The sequence below is a fragment of the Equus przewalskii genome, chromosome 13 (assembly GCF_037783145.1).
Source record: "Equus przewalskii isolate Varuska chromosome 13, EquPr2, whole genome shotgun sequence".
Lineage (NCBI taxonomy): Eukaryota > Metazoa > Chordata > Mammalia > Perissodactyla > Equidae > Equus > Equus przewalskii.
The window spans coordinates 86,005,494-86,023,468 of NC_091843.1; the positions used below are offsets into that span (position 1 = coordinate 86,005,494).

The 17,975-nt window shown below is 48.8% G+C and overlaps 1 protein-coding gene across 14 annotated transcripts in view; it reads left to right on the forward strand.

Moving 5' to 3' along the window:
- LHFPL2 (LHFPL tetraspan subfamily member 2) overlaps positions 1-17,975 on the forward strand; it is a 157,981-nt gene that overhangs the window by 127,627 nt on the left and 12,379 nt on the right. For 9 of the 14 annotated variants that reach the window (XM_070571554.1, XM_070571562.1, XM_070571560.1 and 6 more), the window contains one exon: positions 5,137-5,754. In XM_070571554.1, the coding sequence (XP_070427655.1) occupies positions 5,331-5,754 (424 nt within the window). In that variant the 5' untranslated portion in view covers positions 5,137-5,330. Of the gene's footprint in view, positions 1-2,606; positions 3,012-4,579; positions 4,955-5,136; positions 5,755-17,975 lie in introns of those variants that run through there. The other 5 variants (XM_008516556.2, XM_070571565.1, XM_070571567.1 and 2 more) reach the window with 5 other exon arrangements.

Below are 17,975 nucleotides of genomic sequence, written 5' to 3' on the forward strand. Positions count from 1 at the left end.
AGATGCTGTTCTGCTTCTGCAGATGAGGAAACGGGCTTGCAGAGGTTGAATACAAATGGCCTGTCCAAGGAGACACAACTGTTGAGTGGCAGAGCTGAGATTTGACCCCATTTGGTCCCAGGTGTGTTTACAAAGCTCCCAAGATGCCGCCATCCCAGCTTGCACCGTTCGGTGCCCTTTTACCAGCATGGGAACGCCCAGTGCCTGATGCCCTTCCAACCTGGCTGAGGGGTGAGGGTAGCGGGCAGAGGGCAAGGCCCGAGAGAAGCATCGGGGAGCCCAGGTTTGTCCTTTTTGAAAGGGGGCCCCTGAAGTTAGAGGAAGGACAGCCCTTCCTTCTCGTTACCCCAAAGCTCTCCTCATCGCCATCACCGCTCTCCTGGTTCGAGGAAACCCTCCCTGGAGAGCTGCACCTCCTTAGAGCCGTGTCTCCCTCCCCGGTCTGCAGGTCTTCCTGGGTTCTCGTAAGTTATATATAAAATGGGGTCTTGTGTCAAAGAAATGCAGCAGATATTTCTTAGAAGTAAAACTCCTTTGGTAAAGGATTTCTTTAGCTTCCAGATGGCATCTCTCAGAACAGGGCTTCCTAACTGCGGCATCAGAACCCAGCCAAGGAGCCCTCAAAAAATAGTCCTGCCCAGACCAGCCTGCCACCCACTTTCTCACGAAAGTCCAGGTTCTTTAGACCCGAGAGGAGCCTGGGCCTGTTCTGTCTGCCTGTCTCTCTGTCTGCACAGCATCACCAATAATGTTTAAACCGAATCTAAACTAGCCTTTAGATTTAACCGCCAGTTTCTTTAACACAGAGCATAGAGAACAAGTTCCAATGTCATTCAGGGGAAATAGACAAATCCAGTTTCGTGTTCTGGCTGTTCTGTAAGACAACTGGTCTGGGATCTTCAAAAAGTCCACGTCAAGGGAAAAACTGCGAGCAGGGCAGGATAGGTTGGGGGGGAGGGACTATTTTTGACTAAAAGAAACTAAAGACACATAACCAAAATGCAATGCATGAACCTTGATTGAGTCATGCTTTTAAGAAGATGGCTATAAAAAATGGGGCAGAATGGGGAAATTTGAGTGTGAACTAGGCTTTGAGTATAAGGGAATGATTGTCAGTTTTCTAGGGTGTGTTAATTTTATTGTGGTTATGTAGGAAAATGTCCTTATTTTTAGGAATTGTATCCTGAAGTATTTAGGGGCAAAGTGTCAAGACATCTGCAACTCATTTTCAAAGAGCCCAGAAAAAAAATGTGCGTGTGTGAGTGTTCACATGAGTGTGTATACCATAGATCGACGGAGCAGAGAGGGCAAAATTTAACAAATGGTCAATCTGGGTGTTCATTGTGTGTGCTTCTCAACTTGTGTCCATGTTTGCAAATTTTCACAATAAAGTTGAAAAGGAGAAGCAAGGTGAGGACGTGAGGAAGTGTTGTCTCTGCCATGGCCGCCTCCGTGGGTGTTTCTGCCATGTCCTGGTGGAGACGCGAGCTGTCTGCAGCTGCGTTCCATCGGGGTCCTTGGGTTTGCCTCCACCTCTCTGGACAGTGTGAACTCTGCTCCCGGTTTCTGTTCCCGTAATCTCCTAGTCAGCTGGCCCTTGGTGGTTCTGCTTCACATGCACTTTCTTCCTTTTTACTGACAGCAGGAAGCTGCCAAACATAGGACCCTGTGAGGGAAGTTACAAACCCGGTTCAGCCCCGCTCAGCACCATCACCCTCCTTTTAGATTTTAGGGCTTTGTGGAGAAGGTATATGTGACCGACTCCCACAGACCAACCATTTCTCAGTGCCTGCTTGCTCTGGATTCTGACGATGGTATTACTGTTGGTTTCTGCAGGATTCTCTTTTGTTTAGTTTTTTTCTTATTACTTGCTAAGAGGCTTTCCTCTGCAAACCTCAGTGACTATCATAGCATATTTTCTGAAAGTCAGAGGGCTGTCCACATTATCCACAACTTTCAGGGTTGTGATAGTAAAGTAAGGAGTCCTGGAGGGGAGACGCATCTGGTGGCCCGGGGAGAGCAGACTTTCACGTGGAATGCCGGCTTCATTAGGTGATCTTTGGAGGAGCAGGCGTCACGGTGGATGGCAGCGGAGGCCGTGCTGAGGAGCTCCCTGCCCGGATCCCTGTGGCCAAGAAGATCTGTAATGGGGAAGTGGAGGTTGTCTCAGCAGGTGCCTGCCTTTCCCTGCACATGTGACATGGCCACACTGGGACACCGTACAGAGCACAGACCACCACACAAGCCCCTTCTTGCTGCGTCTCTTGACTTTCCCTTGTCCCGCCAATGTGAGGACTTGTCTTGGATATCATGGCTGTTCCTTTTACAGTCGCAATTAGCAACCTTGCTGGGGAGCATCTTATCTCCCTGTGCCAGACAGAGAAGGATTTGAAGGCCTCACTCTAGCCGCTCTGGCGTGGATGTGAGAATTTGGTGCAGTAGATGGGGGCTTGTTTTAGCACAGATGGACAGGCCACTGTGATTTCTGAACTTAGGCACATGGGTCCCTACATAATCCTGCCTTCAGTTTGGTGTAGACCATTTTGCTGAGGCTGAATATGCCATTCCCCTCAACTGAAGTTTCACATCCTTTTGCTTCAGAAGGTGCAACCTAATTGCACTCCTGACCCTGAGCAGAGCTTGCTGACTGGGGAAGTGGACACCTGGCATGGTCACTAAGATCCAAGGCACCTGTGAGGTTGCAGCAGATCCTGAGTCCTGCAAGGGGACAAACATGCAGAGCTTTTATATTTGCATTGAAAACGTGCCATTCAACAGAAGAGGGGCAAGGAGCGAGGTCGGCTGGGCCTGTCAGTAGACTGGCTTTCTAATCAACTTGGAAGACTGTGCAGAAGCCTCATTTTCTCCTGGTGGGCCAGGCTCTCAGCTGTGGGGTCAGAGTGGGTGTGAGCCCGTGGGCGGCCTCCTGGGCGACTTCAGCTTGTTCCTTGTTCTCACTCAGAACGGGTGGTTTCATTACAGTCAGTCTCCTCGAGAGCTCTTTGGGATTGGTAAGTTTTTCCTCAAAAGGCATTTCTATTTGGTAATATTTGGGGGGCGGGGTTGGGGATAAGTGAGTGGAGTAGGTTATACTTCTGGCCTGAGGCTAATTTATTTTCCACAGTTGAGTCTGGCAGCTGGGTTAGCAGCTGTGTGGCGAGGGGCGGGGGGGACAGGAAGGAGGACCGGGACCCTGCCCTGGAAGCCCACCAGGGAAGCTTAGACACGAGTGACCTCATCCATCTCTCAAGAGCCTGTGCTTCGTCTTTTTCTGCGGGTGATGGCCAAGTTCTGTTACCCCCTGAGCACCTCCATCGTTCCGTTGTCCGACCAGTGTCCTCCGAGCTGGGGGAAAGCTTCTGAGAGGAAGCAGTTGATGCTGACTGAGCGCTGACTGTGCCAGGCGCTGGGCCAGGTTCTTTCACAGGCTCTTGCTTATTCCTCCGAACAATATTGGGAGGCAGGGTCCCCTTACTGCCCCATGTGGCACATGAGGAAGCTGAAGGCTGAGGAAGCCCGGGCTCTGAGGAGTTAGATACCGTGTGGCCAGTCCCGGTGGTGGAGCCGGATTTGGAACCCAGACCTGATGGACTGCGAGACTTTAAGGAGGAACACAGCCCCTCACCCTGCCCCGCACACAGCCAAATTAAACACACATAGAGACAATTATTAAGTGCCTGTGTTCCTAGTTTTGCTCTAGCTGATTTCCCCCAACAGCATCTTGTATAGCTCAAGTGACGTGAGGATTTTTAAATGCATGGTGTTTTCTGAGATAAGTGATCACCTCCCACTAGGCAGTCAGCCCGTGTGGTGTGGGAGCTCTGACACTGGGCTTCCTTCTTTCCCTCCCTCTCTTCCTCTTCAATTACTCCCTGCCTCGCCCCGCTGCCAGCATGCCAGGGGGCTCTTGGTGGTTCTTCTGGACATGAGGTGACCTTGGTTAATAAGATCTAATCATTCAGAACAGAGCCATGCACCCAGATGTCTGATGTGAGCTGCGCGCGATGCTCCCCGACCTTGGGGGGTCTGCCCAGAGCACGGGGCCCCTGTCTCAGGGCTCAGGCCCCTCTGAAGGAGGTTTGAGCCCTTAGAGCAAAGCCCTCTGGTAATGAAGCCATTTGTCCTTGGGAACAGAATGAGTCCTTGTGCGATCAGAAACAATGGGCATGTTGAGTTCCGGACCTGGGGTCCGGCAGAGGCACATGTGATGAATTGGGACAGTTCAAGGGGGACATTCTCCATAGGCAAGGTTTTGTTGTCAACAAGTCCACTGTGTAACATACTTAGTCAACGGTCATTAATGCCTGTTTTGAATAATTTCCCCCAGTGAGTAAGTCATGAATTCTCCTTGTTTTTTTTTCTTCTTCCTTGAGTTTGAATTAGTATATTTTGTCTAAAAAAATCAACTTGTGAGAAATGGACGAAAAATGTTTGGCTAGCTGTGTTTTGTTATTTTTTATGGCATTGTTTCCTTTTATATTTTCATTTACCTATGAAGCAAATACTAATTCTTACGTCTCTGCTAGTAATTTGATTCCCAGGCAATAAAGTTGGGTGTTGCTACTTTCTACTGTTAAGCAAAACCTTTTGGGGCAAGTTTTCAAGACTTAGCTCATCTAGAACCAAATCAGGAGGCAGGCCTGTGAACTCGAACAAACGCAGCCAGTCCGGCGGCAGGGTCCCTGCCTGTCACGTCGCGCTGTCTGGACCCCTGCGCTGGTGGACTTTTTCTATAAAATTGGATGGTGCGGAGGCCCCGTCCACGTCCTGAGACTGCACCGGCTGAGGCAGGAGCACCCGGGGCGGGGGCAGGACCTGCCTGGCCTCTCTCATGGGTCGCACCGCCTAGAGATGAGGGTGACAGCCCCAGGCGGATCCGAGAGTCCGTGCAGGGAGAACTTGAAACAAAGAGAACCGGCCGGGCGCCGAGAGCGCGGCCAGGGCCGGGCGCAGGGTCTGCTCCCCCGAGCTTTTGTGGGGACGGAGGGACCGGCCAGGAGGGGGGGCGACGGGAGGCGGCGGGGAGGGTGGCGGGGCAGCCCGGCTGTCGCCCGCCCGTAGGGGGCGGGGGGAGGGCCCGGCGGTGCCGGCGCGGGGGCGGGGCCTGCACTCACCGCCCTCCTCTTCTCCCCGTAGGTGAGGCTGGCGCCCAGGACGGACATGGCAGCATGACAGCCCGCGACGGCCGGGTGAAGGGAGCCCGCGGCTGCGGGAGGGAACGCGCAGGGCAGCCACGTTCCTCCGAGGCCGCCTGAGCCGCCATCCCCATCGGCTTGCTGTGATTATTAACCCCGTGGACGCCTGACTCTTTCTCCGCCTTGAGCATCAATATGTGTCATGTCATTGTCACCTGTCGCTCGATGCTCTGGACCCTCCTGAGTATTGTGGTGGCCTTCGCGGAGCTCATTGCCTTCATGAGCGCCGACTGGCTGATTGGAAAAGCCAAGACTCCGGGCAGCGCTGAGCCGGCCGAGCAGGGCTCCCCGGGGCCCCACCACCCGACCCTGGGCATCTACGCGCGCTGCATCCGCAACCCCGGGATGCAGCATGTCCCGCGGGAGACGCTGTGCGGGCCCTACGCCGAGAGCTTCGGCGAGATTGCCAGCGGCTTCTGGCAGGCCACCGCTATCTTCTTGGCCACGGGCATCTTCATCCTCTGCATGGTGGCCTTGGTGTCCGTCTTCACTATGTGTGTGCAGAGCATCATGAAGAAAAGTATTTTCAACGTCTGTGGGCTGTTGCAAGGAATTGCAGGTGAGTGTTGGGGAGAGGGATGGGCTCCCTGCGCGTGCCGGCGCTCAGCCACTGACCCATCTACCGCCCGCTTTGAAGAAAACGGGCTTCTGCGCGGCCAGGTTTCCTTTGCAGCTGCACTGTGCCAGGAAGCAAGAGTGAGCGGCCCTGTCACCCGCTCTGCCCTAAAGGAAGAAGTGTCTGTGCTTCTGTCTCGCGTGTTCCTCTTCATTGCTTATTTCCTCCGGTTCTGAGTTGTTGGGTTTCGTTTGAGTAACTCTTCGTCCTTTTTGCTTTTCTCATTAAATTAAAAGCCTGCTTTCCAGGGCAGCGCATCCCACTGAGGAGTTAGGTGAGAGGGGCCCCTGCAGCGAGCTCTCTGCGCAGCAGGAATGTGAGTGGGGTGATCTTTCAGAGGCAGCGAGCCTGGCCCGCCACCCCTCTCAGCCGCCCCGGCCCCACGCAGGGCGATCGCGGCTTTGGGAGGGGAAGAGGCGGGCCCAGAAGGAATCAGGATCAGCTGCTCTGTGTTTAATAATGTTCTGGTGTAAATTGTCTGTCTCCTGGAGCCTGACAGGATGTTCTGTGCAGTCTGATCAGAAAACGCAAACTAACTCTTCCGCTTTCTGGGAATTTCTCACTAATGAGCTTGTTAGAAATCGGTGGGAAGAAAAGTGTGAGCCCTTTACTCACTCTTTTATGAGTGTGATGCCAGAGGAAGGGCCATGGGCTGCAAGGAAACTGCCCCTTCCACAGACTTTCCCACATGGGTCTGAAAAGTGGGTCCTGAACCAGGAGCGCGTCAGTCTGTCCAGGCTCGAGAGACTTGTTCTGGGCGGGAGAAATACACACACACACACACACACACACACACACACACTACACATACACACATACACACACGGCAGCTTGAAAATATCCTCAAGGAAGTAGAGGAATAGACTCTTCCTTTGATATTCAGGAAAAAAATGGACTTTTTAAGCAATCGTAACAAAGGTATTTTTTGATCTGAACTCCAACAGGAGAAACAGGAACCCACTTACAACCCTAACACAGGGCACAGGTGACAGCCCTCAGCAAAGCCTAAAGCCGTGTGTGTGGGACTCAACAGTGGAGATAAGCGCTGAGTGGAGGAAAGCATCTGGACACTTTACAGGTGTCGAGGCCTGTGAAGAAACAGACCCGAAATGATGAACTCTAGTCTGCCTTATTGCAAACTCTCCAGCTCAGCAGAGCTAGGTTCCAAAAAACAACAGATGTTTTTTCAAATAACCGATAAGATCATGTTTTCTGTTCCTCAAATCTTAGGGAGGCCCCCATGGGGGCGGGGGGGTCGGGAATGGGCCCAGGGAAATGACAGAGGGCCCGCCCACAGTCCTGACCTCTGTGCATGGGGGAGCCTCGTCTCTCTACCTGCCAGGATCAGCCAGACCGTGAATGGCCAGGCTCTCACAGCCACTCAGGAAATTTGGGAGGCCAGGATCTGATTTTCTGCATTGCTGCTAACTAGCAGTTCCACCGGAGATGAATGTGTCACCTCTCGGCACCTTGGCATTCCTCTTCTGAAAAATAGGGAGATTGGAAAACATGACCTTACGTTAGATTTTATCTTCGATTTTTGATTCTGGGAAGCTCGTTGTCCCCTTTTTGATTCGCTTCTGAAATCTGAAATTTCTCCTCCTCAGCTGGGCATTTCACTGCCCAGATATGTTACAGGAGATGAGTCTTAGGACCAGTCTGTCTTTATCTCATCAGAGATATGCCCTACTTTATTCTCTTCACACACACAGTGCCTCAGAGTGTGTGCATATGCACTGTGTCTATCTTAAAACTCTTGCTGAGAAAGTGTTACCAGGGGCTTTTGAAAAGTCAAACTCATAGATGAAGGGAAGCCAGCCACACAATTTATTAATCCCTTGAAGGGCCCTGGTTGAACTGAGAGACTGATTCCGGTTTCATTTCCTCGTACTATGCTGTATTTGCTCATCCTCGATGATGTCGTGCCTTTATTATGAACTTTTTCAATAGGCTGGTGTGCAGGCGAGACTCCTGGTTTGTGATCCCTAGGAAAGGTTTTCACCTAGAGAAACTCAGTGCCTTCTAGCAAATCACTGGCCATTTACAGTAAGGGGCGGGACATCATGGGCCATAATGCCACAACCTGTCTTTTACAGTCATTCAGAAGCAATTTGTAGATATCCTGCAGTCTTAAAGACTGTTTACGTGCAGTTTTTAATAAGGTGTTAGTCCAGTGAATTCAGTCTCTAAGAATGCAGATAATCCAACAAATCTTTAGTGCCCTCATTCGCTATTTCACATAAATGGCAAGAGTGTTCATTTTGGCACAAAGGTTAGTACATATCTTAAGTATTATTCATACACACCAGTGGACTCGCTGACTTTTCTCTCCCTCTCTGTCTGCATCAGGCCTCCGGGGAGAAGGGCTGAGGATGAGGGTAGCAATAGCATAAACCAGGTGCTAGTCTGTTGGTCACCAGACTCTCCCAAAGGTTTTGCACACGTACAGCATCTCAAAGAGTCTGAAATTACTCAAAATTTTAAATTGGCAGGAGGTGGAGATTCCTTCATAGTCAGACCGCCTCTCTAGGGGCCACTGACCTGGACTAAGCCCTGAAATGCAGGACAGAAGGGGCTTCCTCTCTCCTTCCAGCCCAGCAGCACCCCTCTGAGAAGCAGTCACGGGAAAGGTGGATTCAGCGCCAGTCAGCCGACTCCCCCTTTTTGGGGCTGGGGGCCCCATCTCTAACTAAGGGATGCTCCATGGCTCTTTCTCCCCAAATGGGGGTCTCCACCAGGCAGCTCGAGCCACATGAACGGCAGCCATGGTCCTTGAATCTGAGGCAGTGTCTGAGGCAGCTGCCTTGCTCTCTGTCCTCGCAGCCGATCTGTAACAGCGTCTGGGCAGCCCCAGCCTCTGCCAAGGGCTTGTTGCAGCTGTGAGCATCAGTCTTTCCGCTCAGCCCTGGATCTATTCGATACTGCAGCAACTGGTGGGAGAGGAGGCTGTTGCCAGAGCAACACAAAGCTTCTTAGAAATACACTCAGATTGTGTTTATTCTTACAGCTTTCATTTTGGCAAAAAATGACATTTTTGTAAAATGTAACTGGATGAAAAAGTTACAAAATATTGTAAGCATATTTCTCTACCACATCTAATTTTAAAGAATAACTAGGCCACAGGCTTGAAGAGCCTTCATTGTCTATAAAAAGTATAACAAATCATCAAAATCTTGATATTTTGATTTTAGAATTAGTTGTGAAAGGATCTGCTATCTCAGTGGAAATCTCAAAATCTGGCTTACTTAAAAAATAATGAAATCTCACTGCTGACTATTGAGTTAACCCAGGGAGCAAGATTTGCCTTTGAGGCCTTGCCTGATGGTGGGCACCCAGCTGACACTTCCTAAATACTGGTGCGCAGACGCCCCTGCTGTTCCACTCTCGACAGTTAGTCGAGCCTCTCCTGCCTGGATCGTCCAGACCTCACCTGAGGGTGCAATGTCGCCTGATTGGGGTCACATCTCTAAGCCTGTCTTCTCACTTGTGAAATGGGTGTAACAGTAGCGCATACTCAGAGTTGTTTTGTGACTTCGATAGCAGATGAGATTAAGCACAGAGCTTGGCACACAAATAGTAAGTGGTATCTATATGATTATTAAAGTATGTCTGCTTTCTTGGCAGGTTTTAATATACGTTTCGTTTCTTAGAATTGTTGCATCCTACGGAGGAGAAGTGTCTTTTGTAGTCTTTAGAATTGCCCTTGTTCTGTTGAAGTCAAACATGACCACATTGTATGGGCCGTGCCCTGGCTCCTTCATAGCCTCGTGCGTTGGGGCTGAAGAGTGTAGGGCAGTCCTGGGCTTTGCCGACCTTTGGTGTCCTCGGGCCTTTTTTAGAAAGGGAAGGTAGCAGTCGAATTGCCTGGAAAGCAAAAAACTTCTCCCTCTCGCTCCTCTTCCCAGCTTGTTTCTGGAGGCAGCGTCTAGTAGTGGAGTCCTGGTGGCAGGTGGCTTCTCAGCTCCCCCTCGCAGAATAAATCACAGGCTGCTCCGTCTTCACTAGGTGAGGACTTGTCCAGTACTTGGCAGAGCCACAAACGCACATCAGTTCATGGCCTTCTGGGATTCATTACAAAAGCTGGGGAATCAGCCAGCAGGGCCGTTTTCGCCAGCTGTCTTCCTTAGGTTGTGACCTGGATGTAATCCATAGTGAAACCATAGAATGCAAAGATCCAGGTTTTCCATGACAGCATCAAGCAGTTTGTTTTTAGAAATGCATGTAGGGCTCTCTCAGAAGTCCGTGGAATCCCCAGTGACTCAGGTTTGGGACAGAAGCCATTAAAATGAGCTCAGGATTTGGCTGACTTGTGCTGGCTTGGACTGTTCCACTGGGGTTGCCGCGAGGGTTGGACTAGCACAGGAGCTGCGGGGCGAGGCTGCCTGCGGGCTCCCAGTCTTCCCTCCTCTGCGTTTGCTTGTGTCCGGATGGCTCTCGCGCTCTCTACTCCCTGTAGCCCTCTGTCTGCCTCCATCCGTCCAACAGGATTGCCTTGGCAGCTGCCCACCAGTCTGACCAGATGGATTGCTGTCGGGCTGAACTCCGCCTCTGCTGGGCTGGGCTAGAGGGTGTGCTCATGGGAATTGCTCTCTGCTGTGGTGGCGCCGGGCCTGGTGTGTGCAGGCTCAGCCTTCTTGGAAATGGGTAATGATTGAGGATGAAGGAAGACACTGTAAAAAAAGAAGGGAAAAGAAAAAAGGGGAAGAGACTGAGAAGACAAGTGGACGGTTTGGCCTTGATGGTTTGGCCTTCCTGCTTGCAGAATCACTGTGCTGTCAGTTGGACTGTGTGTGGAAGTCCAGATGGACATGGGAAACCTCCCACCATCATTGTCCAGGACTTGGTATGCCATTGATGTTTTTCACGGGGTGAAAAATAACCTTGGCATGAAGAAAATAACCACAGCAAACCCTGTTCCTGGCATCCATTTGGACGGATCCTATGCTCTCCCATTCCCACCCGGGCCAGAGGGACCAGATCAGCCCTCAGAGAGGAGGGAAAAAGGGACAGGGACTTGGAAAGCTTAGGCAGAGGAGAAGAGACTCCTGACTCCCACAGAGACCCTGACCCATAATTTTACAGCCAAAAAATGTCCCTGGGTTTCTCTGAGAGGTAGGGTGACTTAGGTTGCCCAATTTCAAAATACTTTCAAAGAAAAGTCATGAGGAAGGTAGAGGGAGCACCCCACTTTTCCTTCTCAGAACGAGGCCCTGGAAGCTTCTGGCCATCAAAAGGGGCTCTTCATGTCAGGCTCTCCAGACAGATCATGCCTCCACCAGAAGTCAGGTCTAACAGCTTTGTGTTGGAACCAATTTAAGAATGTTATGACGTACTTACTAATTCATCAACCTGTAGTAATCTCTTGGTAAGAGCTAAAGAATGCAGAAATATTGTAAGGCAGGCCAGAGTCAAATTTCAATTCAAGGAGCTTTTATTGGATGCCCACTCAGTGCAAAGGCCTGTAGACTCAGGTCTACAATTTCTTGAGTTTCTGCTCCCATATGAGAGTCATTGTTTACTAAACTGTACCCTAGAGAAGCAAAAAATGTGTGTGTATTATCACATCTAAAGGGAACAAAGAACTCAACCCTATCGTGAGATAAAAGACGCCTCCTTAAAAGCAAGCAGAGCAGGCAAGCATTAGTTTGAGTAAATCTGGGGACTGGGATGTGTGTGTAAAGAGTCAGCTGGAAGGTCTGGAAGAAAACTGCAAACTCTCTTAAGATTCAGGTATAGCAATTGATATGCTAATAAAAATTTGGAAAGTGGTTGGCCATGGGAACCAACTAATTGTAGACATGAGTTATCGTGGAGCCATGGATGATCTCTGTTCGAATTTCATTAACAAGTAATCACTTAAGTATGGCTCTGAATATCTACATGAGCGCTTCAGGCACTGTTTGGAGAGCTTAATGCAACAGTGGCATTCTTCTCAGCTGCGACGCCACTTCGGAAGTACTGTGCATCTCCTGTGAGGACCTGTGCTGCGGTGCAGTCAGCCGTACTCACAAATCAGTTAGTACATGTCATCTCCCAGTAGCTTTATTGAATGGCCAGCAATCTTCTGTTTTTAAAGAGAGCCCCAGTACAGATGAAATCTAAAATACACACATTAAGAAAATGAACACAGTATTAAAAATTTCAAACCAAAAAGCATAGTGGCCACGAGTTCAGAGTTTACAGATGCCAACGGCAGGGCCCTAGTGTTTAGAAGATGGCTCCTGGTTCATTGTGGGAGTTATTTAACATTATCTGGACCCCAAGTCCTTAGCAGGCAAGAAATTTACTTATTGTCCTGGAAATTTCATAGCTATTGAATTAATGACTAAATTTTTAGGTGTTTTTTACTCTGCTATATGCTGCCTTTTATTGATCTGGGCAGCTTATTTTGAATCATCACTGTATTTTGGTTAAAGTCAAACAAGAGCCCTTTCCTAATCCTGCATGGCAGATGAATAATTGATCAAGAAAATACTTTGTAAGTTTCTTCCAGTTGCATATAAACAGTTGAGGAGATAGCTGCTCACTTGGAATGCAAAGTAAAACTTTATCCCTAACTCATGGGAAGGAGTAATCTGGCTAAGATGGGTTTGCAGTTAAGAGTAAAGCCTTCGACAACTGCCCTGAAGTCATTTGCACATAGACTGAAATCATTGCTGGGAAAGACCTAGGAGGCTTCCACACGGGAGAAAGTGCATCTTACAGAGTCAGTTCTGAGAGCGTATTCGAAGGGCATCAGACACTTCTTAATTGATGGTCGTTAATTTTGAGTAATTATAACAGAAGCTTCTTCTGAGGGCCTTGGTTGTAAGGTCTTTTATGACAAGTGTGCTCTGATTGTCTTCCAAAGGATTCTCTTTATGTTGTTCTGTCATTCACTCTCCACCCCCCACCCTGGAAGAGAGCTTTTCTTGCCAATTATAATTCTATGGGAGTGGGGTGTTTTAATTTTTTTTTGGTGAGGAAGATTGGCCCTGAGCTAACATCTGTGCCACTCCTTCCTCTATTTTGTATGTGGGATGCCACCACAGCATGGCTTAATGAGTGATGTGTAGGTCCACGCCTAAGATCCAAACCCATGAACCCTAGGCCACCAAAGTGGAGCAGGCAAACTTAACCATTACACATTAAACCCTATGGGAGTGTTTTTAGTAGAAGACAAGTACCCTACTAGACTCTTCCAGAGAGATGATATGAGCATTAATACTAGCTTTTTAAAAAATTATTGACATTTCATCCTTCACGTTTCCTCTCCTTCCCCTTATAAAATCTCGTTGGTTAAAAACCTCTAGTGTTAGTGATCATGTGCTAAGATGACATATAGATCTCATCTGCTCTACGAAGACTCTGGTCATCAGCTGAAACCCTCCGAGCTCCAGTTCCTGGTCTGGCTGGTGAGCAGAGTTATTCACTGTCAGAGTGGCACCCAGTCCAGCTAGTCCATAAACTCTTGAAACTTTAAAACGAGGTGCAGTGAAAACATGTTTAGACTCTGGCTTCCAAAGAGACAGGGAACACCAAGAGCCCCCTCACTCCTCACCCACTGCCTGCACGGTAAACAGACAGGCTCTGACAAAGGCGTCCCCATCCTAACCCAGCACCCTCCACACCCGCTTCCTCCCTCACCGGGGCCTCTCGCCCAGGACTTACCGCCTCTGAGCGAGTGCTCGTCCACTCCGGGCTAAGGTTTCCAAGGTCCACAGCAGCAGCAAGAAAGATAAGGACAACCCGGTAAGATTTCATAGAGCTAAAAGTATTCAATTTGAAGAACTGTCCTTTATTCTCAGATTACATCCTTCGCCCTTTTCATGTGAAAATATCCTTTCTTGGGTCTGGCCTGGTTAAGTTCGCACATTCCGTTTCGGCATCCCAGGGTTCGCCGGGTTGGATCCCAGGTACGGACATGGCACTGCTTATCAAGCCATGCTGTGGCAGGCGTTCCACGTATAAAGTAGAGGAAGATGGGCACGGATGTTAGCTCAGGGCCAGTCTTCCTCAGCAAACAGAGGAGGGTTGGCAGATGTTAGCTCAGGGCTGATCTTCCTCAAAAAAAAAAAAAAAATCCTTTCTTTTATGAAATGATGGTGAGAAGAGATAATTGTTATTTTCAGTGTCCTTATATTAGTAACATAAAAATATTGACCTCCCAATAATTTTCCTGGCTGTTGTGCTCATATGTGAAGTCCAGAAGGTGGGAACCACTGTTCTAGAATATGAGTGAGGCTGCAGATGGCGTCTTTTTGGCAGTTCCAGCTCTACTGTTCCACATGGGCCTGCTGTGTACACAGTAAGTGCTCAGTAGCTGTCTGTCCACTGACAGAAGCATAATCTGTGCTATGCTGGCTCGTCTGCACCAGCGCAGTGGGCAATGTCTAGGTATTTGGAAAAGAATAAACGAATTAGCAAATGCTGCTAAGTCAATTCTGACATGGACTCTGCCCTCCCAGACAGAGGATAAATAATTAATGGAGCCATTATCCAAAGAACTGGCATTCTCTAAAATCAAATTCTGTTTGGGCTTTATGGAGTACATTTTCATTGAAAGATTTAAAAAACCTTAATGCGCAAAGTGATTTAAAGATATAGATTAACCAAAGGTGGTGATTCTTGGGCAAAAATCCATGATTCATGTTATAACTAATACTTTATGTTATATTACTTTTATTTATAACTACTGTTCAAATACCCCTGACTCTGAATGGCTCACATTTTGGTACCGAGGATAGTGGCCCGTACTGGCGTCTGAGCAGTCAAGCAGGCTGGAATACCATTGCGAATTAGCTTTGGAGCTTGGGAGGCATGGGACCAGAACTCTCCTTGGGTGAAAGGAAGAGCCCTGGATGCCACCAGCCTGGTGTCTGCAGTGTCCTAAGCAAGATTTCACGTGAGCCAGATGCCTAAGATTGAGAGCAGCGTCCCCTGCATGTGGACATGGGGACAAGCAGATCTCTCGTTAACACAGGATTAACTCAAACCTATCACGTATGGGTAATGGCACAAGGATTCGGGTAGGAGGAGGTCAGAAAAGACAGAGATCATGAGCTCTGTTCTGTGATTTAAGAAAAGCTGCTTGGAGGAAGGAGATGCTCAAACAAGTGATGTAATTTGGGGCTAAGAATGGTCTCGGTGCTTGACTTTGTCTAAGCGGCTACAGCTGTCTGTCCTGGAAGAGACTGGGATATGTTTTCGTGTGGAAGGCATTATTGTTCTAGGTGGATGTGTGGTTTCAGATGGTCCCCAAGGATGCAGGATCTCAGAGCACACACTCAAACATTAGCGGATTCTACAGCTTCCGTTTTTCTTGTCTAGTCTGAGGGGTTTCGTGCTTTGTTTGCAGTTTTGTGCTCAGACAGGTATTCCACGTCCTGCAGAAGAGGACATCGTAGCGAACCTTAGATTGTTGTGACCTGTTCACTCGGTTTTCTTCCCAGAAGTTTCTTTGGCCAAGGGCAACCATTCCAAAATGGCCTCTATATCACAGGAGGAGGCTGGTGACGTTCACACTGTAATGGGAAGAGGTGTGGACGGAACTTCTTTACCTTGTCGCTGTCTTGCTGCAGGGTTAGCAGGTCAACCTGCCTGCCAGTAGGTGGCCCTTTATTTGGTGCCGCTTCCTCCCCCACCATCCCCTCGCAGCGCTCCTGCGGTCTCCTCTCTTGATGACTGTTGGCCGTCCTCTGCCCTCTGGCGTCTCGTAGGTCTAAGTAAGCCCGCTGTGAGTACAGATCAGTGTCCCCTCTTCAGCTGGACATGTGCTTTTGTCTTGGCTGCTGGTCTTGGTTTGCAGGAAAGCAGCATCCAGCACAAGGGCTCGGGCATGGCCTCGAGCCAGCTTGCCTGGATTTGAGTCCCAGCTCCGCCACTGATGACTGTGTAGCCTTACTTTACCCCTCTGTGTCTCAGTTTCCTTCTGTGTTATAATGATATTAATAGTACCAACCTTATAAGGTTGTTACAAGGACAAGATGAGTTATATTTAAACTCCTTAGCCAGTGCCCGGCACATTGTAGTGCTGGATAAGTGTTAACTGCTCCCATTGTTGTTATAATAGTTAGCATTATCATCATTAAAACATTCTAATCCCCTGTACAAACTGCCAGCTTTACAGTATTCGTTGTGAATGTATAAAATTGGGGGAGTGTATTTATAGCTTCAATTTCATGTCATCTTTACTTGGAATCTACCATTTTTACCATGGAAGACCTTTCCAAAATGTTCTTCCATAGAAGTGAAGACTAGAAAGGAAATGGGAATCAGAAGTGATATGGGAAGTTGGTCAACGACACAACATGTGTAGAGGACTGTGTCGTAGGCACCGAGTGTGGATTTGGGGTGGAGGTGGAGACTTAGAAGCGAAGGAATTGGGAACACACTCCTTACCGCTGTCAGCAAGTTTACAATGGAATGGGCGTTCTTCTGAGCCAAAAATACATGCTTTGAGGAATCCAGGAGGCCTTGGAAGCAATGCTGCTTTATTATGGGACAAATGCGTATTATGTCACAGTAAGACTTCTATTTTTTACAGTCATTGTTCTGGATAGTTTTCCAGATGGTTGGTTAACCATTTACTTGTAATTTTTATTTAAACTTTTTACCTATGAAATTCTAAGTTGCATCTCTTCTTTCTTAAAACAGTGTGGGGAACCTAGTTTAGCCTCGTCTTGGTGACTGAGAATGATCGCCACATGTGTCTCCACAGTCCCTGCACTTGAGAAGTGTACAGGCTCCTCCCATGGTCTTTGGGAAGAGAAGAGCTTGATAGCAAATTCAGTGGATGGAACTGCATGTGGTCTGACATGACGTGCCTTCCTCAGAGCACAGCCTTGATAGCTGACAATTTGCCTTGGGGTATTGTGAAAGAGAAAATGTCCCAACCTATGAACAGTTGATGACCTACAAATAGCTATCAGGGACTACCAAAATGACTTCCAACTGTCAGCATGGAAGATGACTTATGGAAAAATAACATTTTAGACAGAAAAGAGCAAATGCTAACTAGCATGCATACGGTTGTTGTTTAGCACTCTGTACATCAGCTGTTGTACCTCATGATGGTACAGACTTAGAGTTAAATAACTAAACATGTTACTCCTCTACCGGAAACAGAGCAACCTCCCCCGCCCGGCCTCCATACCACGCCCCCCCCAGAGGTTGCTCTGTGGCTTTGCCCTCGGGGCTGCTCACAGGAGTGGGTATTTCCCTGGGCTGTAGAGGAGGTGTACATTCTCCGCCTTCGCTGCTGGCGCCTTCTGTTTCCGTTCTCCAGGCTCCCGCTGCTTCCAGGGAGCACCCTCACCTCTTCTGCAAATTGCCCTGTCCAGCTCCTTCTTCATTTCCCCTGATGCCCCGCTGCCTTCTGTCACCTCTCATTTTCCTGAACGTCTCCAGGTTCATCCTACACAGCTGCTCCCCTCCCAGCTGGTGTCCTGGACGGTTCTCGCAAGTCAGCCACAGCCTTTTCAGCTGTCCTCGCTGCAGCCAGGCATAGCTGGAAACAATTTCAGAGTTTTGAGGCTAAACCAAGGCTGATCTCGAGACAACTGAAAATTTATTACATTTAATTGACTTACTACTTTCCTATATCATCTCCCAACAAACCTCCATTTTCTGTAGCCATAAAGGAGGTTTTCAATGCTTGCAGTCAAGTAAAAGGCCAGTCCCACGGTTTGACCCTGTGTGTGTTTCATTAGTAAGTTTGGCTGGTGTTGTGTTAGCCACAATTGCCAACCTCTGGGAACACAGCTTTTCCTCCAAGCATTTAAAAAACTTGGGAAGAACTTTCCACATTGCCTTCATTTAAAAAGGTAACATAGGCCACATCACAGCACTCTCTCTTCCCATTACCCCCACAAGTCTGCACTGAACGCCTATTCCACATCAGGCATGGTTCTGCGCAGTTGGCATACATAAAGAGTAAACTGCACAACGTTCTCTGTCCTCATGGAGTTTACATTCAAGCTGGGGGAGATAGACAGTAAAGCAAGTAAGTAATTACATACTATGTTAAAAGGTGATGATGGGGCTGGCCCCGTGGCCTAGTGGTTAAGTTTGTGTGCTCCACTTCGCAGCCTGGGTTTTCAGGTTTGGATCCCAGGTGTGGACCTACACCACTCGTCAGCCATGCTGTGGCGGTGACCCACATACAAAATACAGGAAGACTGGCA